Consider the following 16,534-nt stretch of genomic DNA (forward strand, 5'->3'; position numbering starts at 1 on the left):
CTAACCCGGTGTGTATTAAACGCATGGCTTTTCCACTGAATACAGAATGTTCTGACACACTTATCTGGCTTAGAAGCCTAGAAAAGTTCATTTTATAACTGTTGCAAAACCCAAAATCTAGCTTTTCACTGTCTACATCGGCATCTGCTTTTAAGAATGTGTGAAAAACACAAGTTGATTTCAATAGACTTACAATAACATGTTGCTTACAACTTGACGCTCTAATAGGCATACAGAAATCACATTGAAACAAATATTAACTATTTTATTTTCAATTAGATTCAATTATTATATTGATATTATCCAGTACTGGATAAAATAAACTTTGAAATGCTAATTGCAATGCTTTCTGGGATTGCCTTGTACACTACCGTTCAGAAGAAATTAATACTTTAAAAAAAGAAAAGAAATTAATACTTTTTTTAAAACAAGGACATGTTCAATTGATCAAAAGTGAAAGACTTTTACATTGATGCAAAAAAAAATGCTGTTCTATTATATTTATTACTGAATCCAAAAAAAAACAACTATTAAACAGCATTTCTCAATATTTTCAACATTGATAATAATAAGAATTGTATTATTTGAGCACCAGATCAGCATATTCGAATGATTTCTGAAGGATCATGTGACACTGAAGTATGGAGTAATAGCTGCTGAAAATCCAGCATTTCCTAACAAATGAATAAATTACATTTTAATATACACTGTAATAAAATAGGAAACAGAAACGCCAACTTAAATTCTATTAATTTTAATATTAGAATTATAATAATAGCACTAAACTACTATTCTTACTGTATTTTTGCTCAAATAAATGCAGCCTTGGTAGGCATGAAAGACATGAAGTATGAACAAAACAAGATTGCTTAAAAAGTTGCTTCTTATCAATGAAATTAAACGTAGAGCAAATTGAGATGCTTGCATAAATCTCCAGCATTTTGGATTTTTTTATGAATTCATCAGTCACACTTTATTTTAGGATCCAGTTCTCTATTAACTTACTATTAACTATGACTTTTGTCTCAATAAAATCCTAATCACTGCTTACTAACAGTTAGTACTGTATTTGTTAAGTTTAGGTATTGGGTAGGATTTGGGATGTAGAATATGGTCATGCAAAATATGTTCTTTATATGTACTAATAAAACAGCCAATATGCTAGTAATATGCATGCGAATAAGCAACTAGTTAATAGTGAGAATTGGCCCCTATACTAAACTGATTCCCAATCATTGAATTCTTTACAGATATTCCAAAAACTGGAAATATTTACACATATATATATATATATATATATATATATATAATTTTTTTTTTTTTTTTTTTTTTTTAAGGACTTGCCTTGAGCTATTCATAACAAACCTCTGAGCAATAAATTATTCCTTTAGGTACATTTACATTACATTTACATTTAGTCATTTAGCAGACGCTTTTATCCAAAGCGACAAATGAGGACAATAGAAGCAATCAAAAACAACAAAAGATCAGTGATATATAAGTGCTATAACAAGTCTCTGTTAGCTTAAACGTAGAATAAGAATAGTGAGTGCTAAAGTTAGAGGGCCAAATAAAGATGCAAGAGATGGGTTTTAAGGTACTGTTTTTAACAGCTTTGACATGGATTTCTTTGCTTAAAAACGTTGTGTATAGGTGGGCAGCTCACTAGGTTTTGTATATTTTATGTCAGGCTTAAAAAACAAAAAACAACAAAAAAAAAAACACTTCCATTTAGTAATTCATACAAGACACAACTAACAAAAGAAAAAAGAAAAGCACCAAAGACCCAAGCCGGGCTGTATGACAACTTCCACCCTGCAGGGAACGGTTTCCTTTTACCCGTTGCTTGCCTTTCTTTCATTCTGTCTGTCTGTCTGGCTAACACTGAAGTGCCCTGTCAGCATCAGTTGTTCCCCCTTGTGAAAAAGCAGTGTTTTTCCTTGACAGAAATAACATATCTGTACTCCTCATTGTGCCTTGAGTTAAATACAGCTCTCGCAAGAAAAACAAAGCAAGGGGCATACAATTCAATTTCTAAAAAAGCCCAAAGTGAGAGTGTTCATTTTATGCTATTTATGAACACTTTTAAGGGTAAAACGATTGTGGGCTTAGTGCAGGGCTTCAAAGCCAAACACAAGAGGTTTCTTCTGACAATATGGAGTTGTTCTAGCTAACTGACTGGCCCACACAGCACAAAACCATTGTGGAAAAAATCAGTTCCAGATCCCTCAGATCTTCTAGATCTTACATCCACTAATGCATTATGGGTACTACAGTGGTAATGTTCAAAGCTTCGGAGCAGAGGACCTCTTATTCAGTGTCTGTAATCTGATCATGCTTTTCTCACTGTCTGGAGTGAAAGGACTGAGGTCACTCCTGCACTGCGCTAGATAATGACCTTTTGTAACTCTCCTCAGTAAAGAACATCCACAGCAGTCAAAAGACTGCATTTTCGATGCCATTTTTAACAGAAAACCAGTATCACTGCTCAAAGTTAATGAGCTGCACTAGAATAGAAACTCATTACTTTTGTATGTAGAGGGATATTTCAACCAAAACAGAATTCCGTAATTATTCCAAACCTGTATAAAGTTCTTAATTCTGCAAACTACAACAGATTTAATTTTTTCCATACAATGAAAGTAAATACGTTTCAGTGTTGTTTTGGACCACACTGATTTTCATTGAATGGACAGAAACAGTTTCTTCAAAATGCCTTCTTTTGTGATTTGCAGAAGAAGGACACAACATGACACGAGGGTGAATAAATAAAAATTGTCGTATTTTTGAATCATCCTTTTATGCGGAAGACTTTGGCACAAATGTATGGCCAGCACAGGGTCTTAACCCTGTCACAAGCAATTACAACCTCCAAAACCTGACGCACAACCACACACATGCAGAGAAATGAAATGGAATGGTACTTACGAGATGGGCCCACTATAATGGAGGTGAGGGTGGAGAGAGAGAGAGACAAAAAAATGGATAAAAATGAGATGAGTGAACTGGAAAGTTGGATTTTGATTTGTATTTAGAACATGAAAGAAAAAAAATAGTCTTGAGTGATTAATGAAACACAAGTAGGATGAAACAACAACAACGGGAGGCAGCGACAGGAAAAGGAGATGAGGAGGAAGTGATGAGAGAAACTCTAAATTATGTTTTGTCCATGTCATGTTGGAATTACCATAATTACCAGATGACTCTGAGCTGTTGACATCCTTGGGACTCACAAAAATATTTGTTTCTATGACAACACTAAAAAAAAGATGCATGTGCACTTTGTGGCTGATGGACTTTGTTTAAAAACACTTCCAGATATAGAGACAATACTTACTATAAATACTTTAATATGTTAATATAATATTTATTTATTTAATATTTTACTAGCTATTTTATTAAAAAATTTTGTTCAACATCTTGATCAAAGCACACTCTAAACAACAATGATTATAACAAAAATATAGATTCTTTTAAGTATTTTCAACTCAATTATACAGCCATTTTGGTTGTTTCTACGTGATATTAAAATAAACAAAAAGTGAAGAAGTCGAGTCTTTTTAAAGCAAAATAACAACTAGTAATTTTGACAAAAGTTTTGACAAAAACGTGCAGTTTCGCAGTTGGAAAAACTCAAAACTACGCTAATTCCAACATGATATGAACAAGAATGAACTCGTGTTATAGATTCCTTCTGTCTGACATTGAAGCCTACAATGTTTCTACAAAGCTGTACTAATATTTCAGTTTCACTCCCACGTTGAAACATCTTCCATCAGCTGTCAGGTGAAATCATTCACAGCAAGTGTGCTGCTATAAACATCTATTAAGTGTGTGGAATGTTCTTAATGCGTGCATGTTCCCAAGCCCACAGTCATGTTTTATGAAGCAAAATGTGCTTCTAACCAGATGGAATTATGTTAATTGCATCTGGCAGCTTTAAATAAATGACTGTTGCCATAGCACTTCACTCCTGTAATCAGCAAAATGCAAGGCCAGCATGTGTGTGTGGGTTCGGGGCTAATACAATTCAGACTCGGTTCAGTGTGTGTGAGAAAAATGCTAAAGTCAGAGAGAAGAATATAATAGAATTATTGTTGAATCTGTCAAATGTGCTGCTGTGTGGACGTGTATGTGCATGTGTGTGTTTGAGAGAGAGTTACTGAGCTAAGCAGCATTTGTGCATCTGCACAGTTGTTGTAGCTCACCGTGGACCTGAAGTGTTCCGGATGCTTCGGCTTTGCCCACGCTGTTCTCCGATAAACAGGTGTACGAGCCCTCATCTTCAGCTTTTACCTGAGTAAGACGTAGACTGTTGTCGGCACGGATCTCAAACCTGCCAGGAAACACACACACACAACAATGTTATGGTCTAGTTTTTGTCTATAAACAGTCCCACTATTCTTTGCCAGGTGTATCAGCAAAGTTTTGCTATATTGGATTATAACTTCAGTGCTGCTGCTAACAGTGTGTAATGAGATTTTTACTTTTATATACATATATTTAACTTTCATTTACATTATTTGCCAACATAATTAATACAAATATTAAATAAAAATATATTAAAGGGTTAGTTCACCCAAAAATGAAAATTATGTCATTGATAACTCTCATAACTCTCATGACCCTCATTTCGTTCCAAACCTGTGAGATCTCCGTTCATCTTCGGAACACAGTTTAAGATATTTTAGATTTAGTCCGAGAGCTCTCAGTCCCTCCATTGAAGCTGTGTGTACGGTCTACTGTCTGTCCATGTCCAGAAAGGTGAGAAAAACATCCTCAGAGTAGTCCATGTGACATCATGTGTTCACCAAATCGAACTGAATCGTTTTAAACGGTTCGCATCTCCAATAAGCATTAATCCACAAATGACTTAAGCTGTTAACTTTTTAACGTGACTGACACTCCATCTGAGTTCAAACCAACCAATATCCCGGAGTAATTCATGTACTCAAACAGTACACTGACTGAACTGCTGTGAAGAGAGAACTGAAGATGAACACCGAGTCGAGCCAGATAACGAACAACAGACTCGTTCTCGAATCAAGAACCGTATGCATCGGTTTTTGGATCACCAGTAGTGACGGGAAGTTTGCTTCTTTTAAATTATAAATCAATTTAAAATCAATTCCATATATTAAGTAATGATAATACATTAAAATTATTGTTTGTGGTATTATTTCTAGCCACCGTTTTATTGCTTGTGACTGATCTCACCTTCCCCGAGGCAGTTCTCCTTCCTCTTTCCTCCAGCGTATGGTAGGAGTGGGGTCTCCTTGAACCTCACACTGAAAATCCACTGTGTCATCGGCAAGGACCACCTGATTCACAGGTCTGCGTACAAACATGGGCCGCTCTACCAGAGAAAGAATTCATCAGAGACATCAACGTGAGAGCGAAAGAGAGGAGAAGAAAGATATAGCATGAAGAAGAATTACAAACCTACCAAAAACTACAAGCTCAGCAGGGTCACTGTCCTTCTCTCCAACCATATTAGTGCCGACACACACATACATTCCTGCATCGCTCTTCCTTGTGTTTGAGATCATCAGCTTCCCACCACGGATCTGTAAAGATAAGTCAGGGGTACGCATTTAGAAAACCTCTAAGAGAAAAGACACTAAAAACGGAGTTGGTTCCCCTTGGAAGCCAAACATGTCGTGATGATGGATTCTGGGCTCTGGAAAAATGTAAATATTAAAGCAAAAGCCAGTTTGGTTGTTTATGAAACACTTGACACAGAGAGGGCAGCCAAACTGATACATTTAATAAAAGTGCTTTAATAGCCCATTTAGCCGAGTGGCTGATAAGAGAGTCATAGAATGGATAAATAAAAAGAGAGAGACACAAACAAAGGAATGGTGTTGTAATGTTGAGAGAACAGAAAGAGATATATAAATATAAAAATATCTATTTAATAGTTTGTGCATGTTCGTTTGAGTTATTAATAGTAATGTCCTCTCTGAACTTCTTTTGTTTTTCAAAATGTTACCATATATATGTTTTGTTTTCTAGATTCAATAAAAATGTTATCTTTAGTCTTTAATATTGTAAGTCTTCGGTCTTCAGTGTCACATGATCCTTTAGATATGATGACTTTGTGATCAAGAAACATTTCTTATCATTATTATCACCACTGTTGAAAACATAGTGCTGCTTAATATTTTTGTGGAAACCATGATGTATATTTTTTTTAGGATTCTTTGTTGGATAGAACAAGAATGGTATTTATTTGACAAGTAGGCCTGTTTCAAAATGTATAGAAAGAAAGAATGGAATTATGACACTCACCGTTATCCTCTCGTCCTTGTCGTTCACTTTCACGTTGTTCCTCTTCCAGGAGATAGTGGGTTCTGGGTGTCCTCGTGGAGGGATGCACTCCATCACTGCCGGCTCCCCTGCTGCCACCACCACGTCACTGGGGGTCTGTCGGAAATCATCCCGGAGAACTGAAGAAACCGGGAGAAAAGACTCAAACGATCAGCAACTGGGATTGACGATCACTATGAATATAATAACTCCACAAACAGCTACACTTTATAGTGCTATGCATCAGCATTTTGGGATATTAGTTTATCGCTTTGCAATCTTTTGTTAGTTCGTTTTTCTGGTTTCATTTGTTTGCAATGTTGTCCTGTTCTCCCCCTAGTCTTAATTTGCTCACTGTCCATGTCAGCCTGATAAATAATGCATTGTTTCCTCAAACACATGACTATGAATAATTAAATCAGTTAGACACGGGCAAAATCACCCTTTTTTGTTACTGATACTGGCAAAAAACGTCACAAACAGAACACAAGAATGACGGCATGGGCAAAAAAACACACAGAGCACTTGCACACACAAAAATGGCAACATAGGCAATAACCATCAGCACAAATATCCTTCAATCGACCTTCCTGCACCTTTGTGGCTGATGATATCAGGTCCCCTCTCAATCTGGACTTCCATTTTATTGCCATTTATCAGATTCTTTAGTGCCGGCACTGGCAATACTTTAATCTGACCCGTGCTTTATCAGTCCCTCTAAATCGTTCTGCAGCTGCACGTTTCCAATTGGTGTTTGTGGCCCAGAGCGAAAGGTCTGCATTCAGATGGAGCGGCTGAAGTGGAAGGCTTTCGATATTGTGTTGGATCAGATCCAAAAATGAACCAAACTACGGCTCTCTCACTCAGAACACAATATCCAGAGCTCAGACAGCAAATACATCCACTGAAATAAGACACTGTTTTAGTCGGCAAGTCATGAGAGAAGAACATTTTTAAAGAACAGACTGAACTCGAACACTAAAACAGGCAGCAGACACTAAATAGTGCCTGAAGAAATTCTGCTAGCAAAATTCTATTGTTTTTTTCATATCTTGATAAAAACGCAAATGCACCTTTGCTTTTTTTTCATTGACTAATAATTGCTTTCTGCTTATTCACACAGAAAGAGTTTATTCCAATTTCTGTCAGCATCACAAAATGTATAGAAATCTGTTTCTGCATCCGAATAGAAACATTCAATTCGGAATATTTTCACAATTTTTTATCTAACAGTTGTGTATTTTTTCTTGCAAATTTTCTTTAAATTCTGTCTGAATTATGAGAAAAGGTTGCAATTACCTTTTTTTTGTTTGTTTATCCCATGGTGGAAGCAAGCTTCCATAGAAATTAGTTTTCATCCTCTTTCTTTGTTGATGAATTATTCTAAATGAGGGGGGCGTGTGCCTGCTGTTGGTATTTAGCATAAGTCACACCCATTTTCATTTAAACATTTACCACACAACCTCTCAACTTAGCAAATTTATCTCAAGGCTAAGATAAACACAACAAAGCATTTTCATATGTAACATTTTTGTGCAAATGTATCCAAGACATTTATTTTTTGCTACTCTGAAATAAGAAAGACATACTGTGTGGGCACACACACACACACACACACACTTTTTTTTTTTTAATGAACAGACTCAAATACTTTGGCATCTTTTCTTTATTTGTTTTTCTCTTGACTGACCTGAACCTCTCCGAATTCTGTCATTCAAAACTCAAAAAAGTTTCAAACCATTAACTGAACTGAACTTTTTGTTTTTATTTTTGAAAATGATTCAGGTCAAACAATGTATATTGCATATAACAACAAATCAAACGTTCACAGTCCCACTGTCCTTAAAATGATCCCATTACACATTAGCATTTTAAGATAAATGTGTATGAATGTTATGAATACTCTCATAAATGCGAGTCATTAGTCTTATCTGATGAAATCTATCATTGTCATGCACATAATAGATCGACGGCACCATAGTCAAGGTCTGCGGCTTGGGGACACCGTCTGTCCTTCAGCTCCGCGAGCAGTTACTGAGAGTTTGATGCTATCTCAAGGTCCCTAATACTTCTTGATGAGCAGAGGAACTGGAGTGTTTCTGCGGCAGATCCTCAAGATTAGAGTCACAAATCTTTAAAGGTGTTATGAATCGATTTATTATGGCCAAAAAAACTTACTGAAAATCCAATCATGGACAAAAAACAACCAGACACCAGTTAGAATCAAATTTGTTGTTGACTATTAATTACTGGTGAGAATTAATTGGTGAATAGGATGTGTTTACGTGGGTGTGAGTGAATCACTGTGTACTCTTAAGGATGAATAATGTACAGAAATGACATCTAAATTACTGTGCTAATGTCGCTACAATGTCATCGCTGCTGGAGAGTTTGGTTTGATGAATGAAGCTCTCAGAGCATGTGCTAGTGAATATATATTGTTGATGAATCTAAAGCAGGACAACAGAACAGGCAGATATTAGTGTTAGCTATTTGGGGCGCCCCTCTTTGCACCTCTAATGGATGTCTGTCAGCTGCCGCTGTTTTCATTTCCTTCCCTTCAAATGTATGCGATAGAGTGGCGTCAAGCTTGAATATACATTACACTTGGTGAGGATGTCATGGTGAATGATGGTGACATTCCTCCTTGACAAACATGAGTATAATTGGATGTCTACTGACGTCGCATTTTGAAAAAGGAAAAAACCAAAGCCAGTTGTGACAATCACATTTCATCAAGCCATTTGAAGGTTTGCTTTTTTCTTCTATGATGCTTTTTTTGTAATCATTGTGCACCGCTAACAAAAAACACTGAATTTTATTTTAAGCCCGGTTCATACAAAATTACACGAATTTTGCCTGATTTGGCATAGGATGTCGTGGAGATTTGTGATAATGGGTTGTTGGGAAGCAAGATTCAATTGGAAATGTTTGTGGCACTATGGCAATAATCCAGCATTTATGCATAACGCATTTATGATGTTTCCTCGAGGGACTGTCAGGTTTTCTTTCTTATTAGGGCTTTTTTGACGACAAGACAGGGCAAAACGCGCTCTTTGCTAGCCATTGTTTGTTTACTATCTGTTTAGTCTTACCATATCGATGACAGCATGCATGCCGCTTAAAACGGCAAGCGATGAATGTTCCGGTAGCAATGTGTAGTCTGACATGTTTCTTCTTCACAGCACGACAAGATTTTTTGTTTACAGTGACCAACAAAAAATTGTGTAGTCTGAACCGGGCTTCAGTATACTACTATAGTAGGTCCCCCCCACCCCCCTTTATTTGCAACATGGGCAACAACGACATACATATATACAGTACATATAATATATATCATGGTAAAATAACTGTTCTGTGAGTCCTCTCATGGTTTATTGCTTTATTAGATGCCAAAACAACATTAGTAATGTTTCAAAGCAAGTCCTAAACATCTTATGGAAATGTAATGTTGCCCTGTCAAGCCAACAACAGATCCAGTTCTCCTGAGAAAGGCACCCGCTGATCTGAGGGAAAATTAAGTTCTTGTGAGATTTCCCATTCTTGCGGCTTCTAGTAAACAAGCAAACTTGCTATAATTATTAAAAGATGCTTTCTAAGCCAATAAAAAGTATGTATCATCTTATCTTGTTCCTATCTTGACAATCATGACCTTAAGATAAGGTACAAATTACTCTTTAACAGGTGGGAAAGGGTATAATTTCAATCTAGTTCTGGACCATTTCTGAATAAGAGAGCTTCTATAAACCCTGATTAGAATGCCAATTACCCATAAACCCTAGGGATGAAGGATTAGGACTATGACCTTCGACCCTTACTCCGGCCTCCAGGGGGAACCCCCTCTCCTCATCTCCATCACTTCTATCTTCTCTGAAAACAAAGTCAGTGTAATCCTACCCGTGAGCGCCGCAGTCCACTTCAATTACCTCCCTCGGCTGCCACTATAGCTGCATTCTGTGGGGCATGGCTAATGAATCCCCCGACTCGCAACCTTTCCCCTCTCCAAAATCAATTCTTTATCCCCGCTCCTTCATTAATTTTAAAGTCGAATCTCTGACATTGTAAGTTATCCCTTAAAACCAGCAGCATACGACTCTGCTGGGGGCTTTCACTTGCACCCAATGCAGCTGTCTATAAAATCATGAGTCTGTTTGTTTGAGTCACTCACTAAGCGGCAGGTGAAACGCTTTACGAAATCAGTTCAGAAGTGGAGACTGGTCTGTTTGAGGTCTTTTTCAGCATTACAACCAGTCTGGATTGCTCAAATGTGCATTTTAAAGTAGCTCTAAACACGACCACAGGTTGTCTTGATGTTTTTTCGAGGCCTTCAACAAAGCAGAAGGTTAGACTAAATGCACAAATGCATCCACTCAGCAATCATTCACACCTAATGAAATGGTTTAGCGTCAAGCGTGTTCAGGCACTCAAAAGCATGTTACTCTGTTGCCTGAAAGCTTGTGTGTTTTATGAGCCCTCGTGGATGAAATCTAATATTCAAATGTACGAGGAGAAATGACGAATGGCTCTCTCTCAGTGATGAAAGGTTTATGTTTGCAGGGGTGCTGTTGGCATTTGAGTCGGTCATCTGTCAATCTGTCCTCTCCGCATGAACCGTCACATGCTCAAACATACACATATAGACAAGCGCCTGTTGAAGATGGCTTCATCGAAGCAGACACGGGCTGCAATCTCAGCGCATGATCATTAATCTTGCAAGGCATTAATCTTATTAAATTCGGGTCAGGAATTCATGAACTGTGTCAATATCACTTTTACAAGCTCTAATCCGTGTGCCTTGATATTAAAAATCTGCACCACTTCCTCCAAGGTGGATTTGATTTACGAATGGACAGGTGCCCAATGATGCATCTTACATGTTTAGGATTTCATGCCATTTAATTACTCTCACTCCATTCGCTTAAAATTCAAGCTATGTGTGTTTAGCATGTATAATCAGGTGAACAGGTGGTAGCTGACTGGCAGGCTATTGATTTATCTGACTGATGAGGTATAATGCTAATCATTATCCGCGTGTGTGGACATATGGAGAGCTTTGGGCCTGTCCGCTGGCCCCTCAACCCTCTCATCTTCTTTAAATGGCCACATTTGTCCTCCAGCCCCCTGAATGTCCACTTATCCACAACAGACCACCCCTGACCACCCTAGACCAAGACCTGAGGCAGGAAAAAAAAAGCCTTCCACTCAGACAGACACCCACCACCACTAAAAAAAGCCCTGGGGGACTCTTGGTTTTTGAAAGAAGTCTTTTTAACTCATCAAGGGTGCATTTATTTGATCATAAATACTGTAAAAACAGTTAATATTTTGAAATATTATTATTCCTGTGATGGTAAAGCTAATTTTATTCAGCCATTCCTCCAGTTTTCAATGTTAAATGAGCCTTCACAGATTTTTCTAACATGCTGAGTTATCATCAATGTTAAAAACAGTGCTTACTCTTTGATAAGTAGACAAGAACAGCATTTATTTGAAACAGAAATATTGTATAACAGTATAAATTAATGGAATGTCATGTTTGATAAATGCAATGCATCTCTGCCAAATAAAAATATTAATTTGTCTATTATATAATCTTACTGACCCCAAACTTTTCATCTGTAGTGTGTATATATATATATATATATATATATATATATATATATATATATATATATATATATATATATATATAGATAGATTACACAGATATATACTAAGAGTTTGAAACACTGAATTGGGTGCATAAAATGTAGAGCTTTAACAGTGTGTACAGATCCTTTTTACAAGAAAATTGAAAAAACATGCAAACATATTCATAAAAATATGTCCTGGGAAAAAGATGCGTCCTCATGGGCAGCCAAGTATTGGCTAAAAATATTACAGCGAGACATTTAATGGGTTTCTCTTGAGCGGTCTCAGTGTATGAGTGATTTCCTTCTGTTCTCTGTAGTGATTTGTGGCTGCCACTAAGAGTTCCCTTGTGGAGTCAACACAATTACAGCAGCTTTGAGAAAGAGTGCTTCTCCTGAATACACCTGTCTCTGGCACACTTGAAAGGACATCTCAATATCTTCCTCCAAATCTCTGGATAGATGTGGCTAAGCCTTTGCCCTGCAGTCAGTTATGGCAGGAAACAATACATCGGCCAACAACTGCAAGTGAAAGAACCCAAAGAACTTGTGACATTTTGAGGATTTAAACTCTAATCTTCTCTGCCATCAATGACTCTTCAGAGGATAAGAGGATCTAGATCAGGTTTCCTATCTTCTGGCTATCAGATGCCACAGCAGCTTGGAAGTTTTGGATTTCAGAGGTCTTCTACAGTCACGTTAGCATCAGTATGGCCCAGTGCCGAACACATCTGTTGCCATCGATGGACCCACGGGCTGGACCAGCTCCCGACACGTCAGGAGTGGGGGGGGGGGGGGTGCAGGAGCGAAGAGGGGTGAAGAGGTAACAGGGGAGCTGGGGGGTTGGATCTGAAGCCTGAGGCACATTCAGCTTGGACATCTTTCCTTTTCTCCTACCCCCACCAGATAACATCCCCTCTACCACACACAAATACACACTACAGTGTGCGCTCACACACACAGCGTTCTGCTGTCTTCGACGTTTCATCATACCAAACCCCGATAGGATCAAAGAGGCCTCTCTAGACATAATGAGCCTGATGCGAGCTCAGGGCAGAAGCCCAGACTGATATTGCCTTGGGGACAGTGGGAAATCAACGCTGCTTGTATGCCATACTCACTTTTTTTGGTCTCTTTCAGCTTTTGTTTGCGGTGGCATTAGCATGTGCGTGTTTGTCTTAATCTCGAGGTTCATTTAGATGCTGTCTCTGCTGCTTAGCCATCACCTGAGTCCACAGAGCTGGGATGCCTCACGCTCTCCATCTCTCTCTTCCACAGATGACTGAAAAGCATCTGGATGCACTGATGTGGTGACTATGCACGAAAAAATACTTTCCTCCATGTGTGAGAAACGCTCTGACCCACCAGGCTGACATTAACATTCACGTACCGTCACAGCTTAAGGGCTAAATGTATATTAAATGGGACAAACAATCCAAGTGGAAAGGCTTAAAGCTAAATTACCAATTATGTGCGGTTTCACAGATCAGCCCAAAAAGATTAACAATTTCTGACAACTTTGGTTTAAATAGAAAAAAAAACTGAAGTAAAGCTAAACACAAATATAAGCAGTAAAAATATTAATTTCATTTTTTTCTACATAAAATAGCGTCTTCTGTACAAGCAAACAACCAAGCAACCAAATAAATATAATTAATCAAAATAATAATAAAAAGAAATAAAATACTAAACTAAACAAATAAAGAAATAAAAAAAGATTAAAGGACATATTTGTTTTTTATTTTTTGCAGCAAAAAATAAATAAACAGCATCTGTAATCGCAGGCATAAAACATCAAAATAAAAAGTAAATAAGTGAAGAAATAAATAGCACTTGTAATATCTGAGATAATATATATAATATAATATATAATATATATAAATAAATAAATAAACATATTCTGATTTATCTACAAACCATACAAAAACAAGTAAATAACTAAAATACCATTGAAAAAAAAAATGTTTGTACCACTGCAATCTTTGGGTTGCATGTTCTGGGACACAAGTCAGCTTTACAATACTCATAAACCCTTAGTTGTGGCGGCAGACACCTTGTCAAGAAATAACAGTGATATTTCATCTTTTTACAACCCAAAAGCGCTCCCAGCACACCTAACCAGCCTGATGAAATTATATGCATTCTACATGAGGGACGGAAAGAATGAGAGACGGAGAGATGTATGAGACATGGTGCCACGGTACATAATTTCAAGGCTCTTAACTGCTCATAAACAGACCCGTCTGGTCTTCCCCGAAACCTTTTAGCCCTCGCCATGTCAAGGCGACAAATTGAAGTTATAAATGATTATTCTTTATGGACAAGGCCGCATGTGCATCACTGGAGGTGGGGGTCATTATCCAGGAAAGGAGGAGGAGGAAGAGGGGGAATTAGACCGACGGTGGGATCCAGAGGCACAGAGCCAGAGGAATCGACTCTAACCTCCACCCCATTCTCTGTTAATCACTGTCCCACCAGCAGCTGTCTGGAGCAGCCCTTGTAAGCTACATCAGGGTACACCAGCCTCATTTAAATAAAAGAGAGTTGGTGTTCCATACAGAGAAGACTTATAAAGAGACGGTCATCAGGAAGGGAAACAATGTAGTAATTTCAAATGTGCACTCAGATTCAGTAAATGGTTTTTTGAGAATATTCGAATAGTTGATGCCCATCACACATGATCTTTCTTCTGAAAACGGTCTAAAAATGTCTAAACCCTTCAGAGCCCTCAATAGGAAGTATTCACATAAACAAGATTCAGCTCTATCATCAAGATGTCCGCAGGCTCTCTGGTCTGATGGTAGAAGGGGTCTTTAAAGGGGTTGTTCACCTAAAAATAATCAGTTTGGCATTTACTTACCCTTATGTCAATCCAAACCTCTACAGTTTTCTGTGTTTCGTGGAACTCAAACGATATTTAGATTTTATGTCCAATGTTAATTTGGGTGCAGGGTCTCCCTTTGCTTGAATAAACCCTTTTTATTCGAATAAATTATCTAAACTAAATCAGACAAGCCTAAAAGTTTCTCATCTTTGAAGCCTAATAAGAGGTCAGCTCCAAACCATTTGCATAACCTCCCTTACGTCCCAATTTCATTTTTATTACGAAGCGTTTCGCAACAACTGAAGCTACAAAACCACTTCAATCAAGTGTTTTGGAGGGAAACAGCTGCTCTGTGGGTGGCTGACTGTCTAACACATAAACCCTACTGTAAACTCATCATTATTCAGTGCTTGTGTGCGTTGCGTGTGCAAACCGTTACCAGCCCCTGCGCCGCTGGACACAACGCTGGCCCACAAAACGCCTGAGTGGAGAACAAAAGCAGAGGAGACAAGGGGATGAGGGATGGGAGGATCTCTGTATTGATGGCACATCCAGGAGGAGAGCCCCAGGACCCCCCATAGCTGGTCTTTTTGAATGCAGATACCGACAACAATAAGTCCATTAGTGATGTGGTCTAATCCGGAGCGTGTGGCAAACCACGGTGGAGACTAATAGAGACATGGTCTTTGGAAAGAAAGAGGATTACTTTAATCTAGTGATGGTCTGCACTTCTCAAGCTTAATGAGAGGATGGAAACAAACTTTGTCTTTGTCCATCATCGCCCCCCTTTCCGCTAATGAAACGTCCCCCAATAGTGATCCACAGCCATGGAAATTGAAATGTCCAACTGCCTAAAATGAGCCAGCGGGGTGAATTAAGGTGATTTGGGACTTCTTTTTAACTTACAAATGAGGCCTCAACCACAAGATTACAATTAGATTATGACAATAGTCCTACAGACTTGCTGGAATCGAATATTTAGACATGCAACGATAATAAACAAAACTCCATATTCCATTGTGTGAGAATTTTTAGTTTTTACTTATGATTAGTTAATTAACTTGCAAAAAGTTTAACTTGTGTAACACACAGAGAAACACAAATGTGGACTTGGCACTTCCTTTGAAGGAGTTAAATGGCATGAAACCTGCATTAAACATACTTTCAAAAGCTTTTATGCTTTTGTACAAAAACAAGTAGAGCGCTTGTAAATGGAATTTAACAATGACGAGAACAATGTCTAAAATAATCAATGTGCTACCAGCAAATGTTCCTAGTTTAATGGATTCTTAATAGACTGCAGAAATTGAATGGCGTATGAGCCTATGAGGCAACTACAGAGCTCTTTTACCACACCACACGTGGTACTGAAATCATAAGAGGAGACAGGGCTCAAACTCAGCGCTCTGCATGATGCGTTAAAGCATAGCAGTAGGACAGGTCTCGGGATAAGGTTTGACATTGAAGCCTGTCCTCGCAGGGGTTTGGGGAAGCATTCTTGTTCATCCAAAATCCTCTGATCCTTCAAGGTGAGCCCGTCTGCTAAAAGGAGCTAGGTAGAGAATTATACGCTTCTCAAACAGACGTCACAAACATGTGCAGGCTGAGCCGTGCACCGTCTCCTTTTTTGATTACATTGACTGGGGAATTTGATTGGTTGAAGCTATTTAATAAAATTGAAAAGTCATCTTTTGTTCTGGAATCTTTGTGCGTTCAGTTTTTGTGACCTTGAATGTTAACATTGACAGGAAAAGAACTGGGACGGATTTGT

General features: G+C 38.1%; 1 protein-coding gene across 2 annotated transcripts in view; it reads right to left on the reverse strand.

Moving 5' to 3' along the window:
* Window positions 1-1,486: 1,486 nt before the first annotated feature.
* Window positions 1,487-16,534, reverse strand: part of LOC113054386 (roundabout homolog 2-like) — an 89,546-nt gene continuing 74,498 nt past the window's right edge. The window contains exons 3-7 of one of the 2 annotated variants that reach the window (XM_026219913.1): window positions 6,292-6,449; window positions 5,447-5,567; window positions 5,218-5,356; window positions 4,209-4,336; window positions 1,487-2,940 (exon numbers count right to left, since the gene is read on the reverse strand). In XM_026219913.1, the coding sequence (XP_026075698.1) occupies window positions 2,792-2,940; window positions 4,209-4,336; window positions 5,218-5,356; window positions 5,447-5,567; window positions 6,292-6,449 (695 nt within the window). In that variant the 3' untranslated portion in view covers window positions 1,487-2,791. The remainder of the gene's footprint in view (window positions 2,941-4,208; window positions 4,337-5,217; window positions 5,357-5,446; window positions 5,568-6,291; window positions 6,450-16,534) is intronic. The other variant, XM_026219914.1, reaches the window with a different exon arrangement.

Source organism: Carassius auratus, chromosome 35 (genome assembly GCF_003368295.1).
Source record: "Carassius auratus strain Wakin chromosome 35, ASM336829v1, whole genome shotgun sequence".
Taxonomy (NCBI): domain Eukaryota; kingdom Metazoa; phylum Chordata; class Actinopteri; order Cypriniformes; family Cyprinidae; genus Carassius; species Carassius auratus.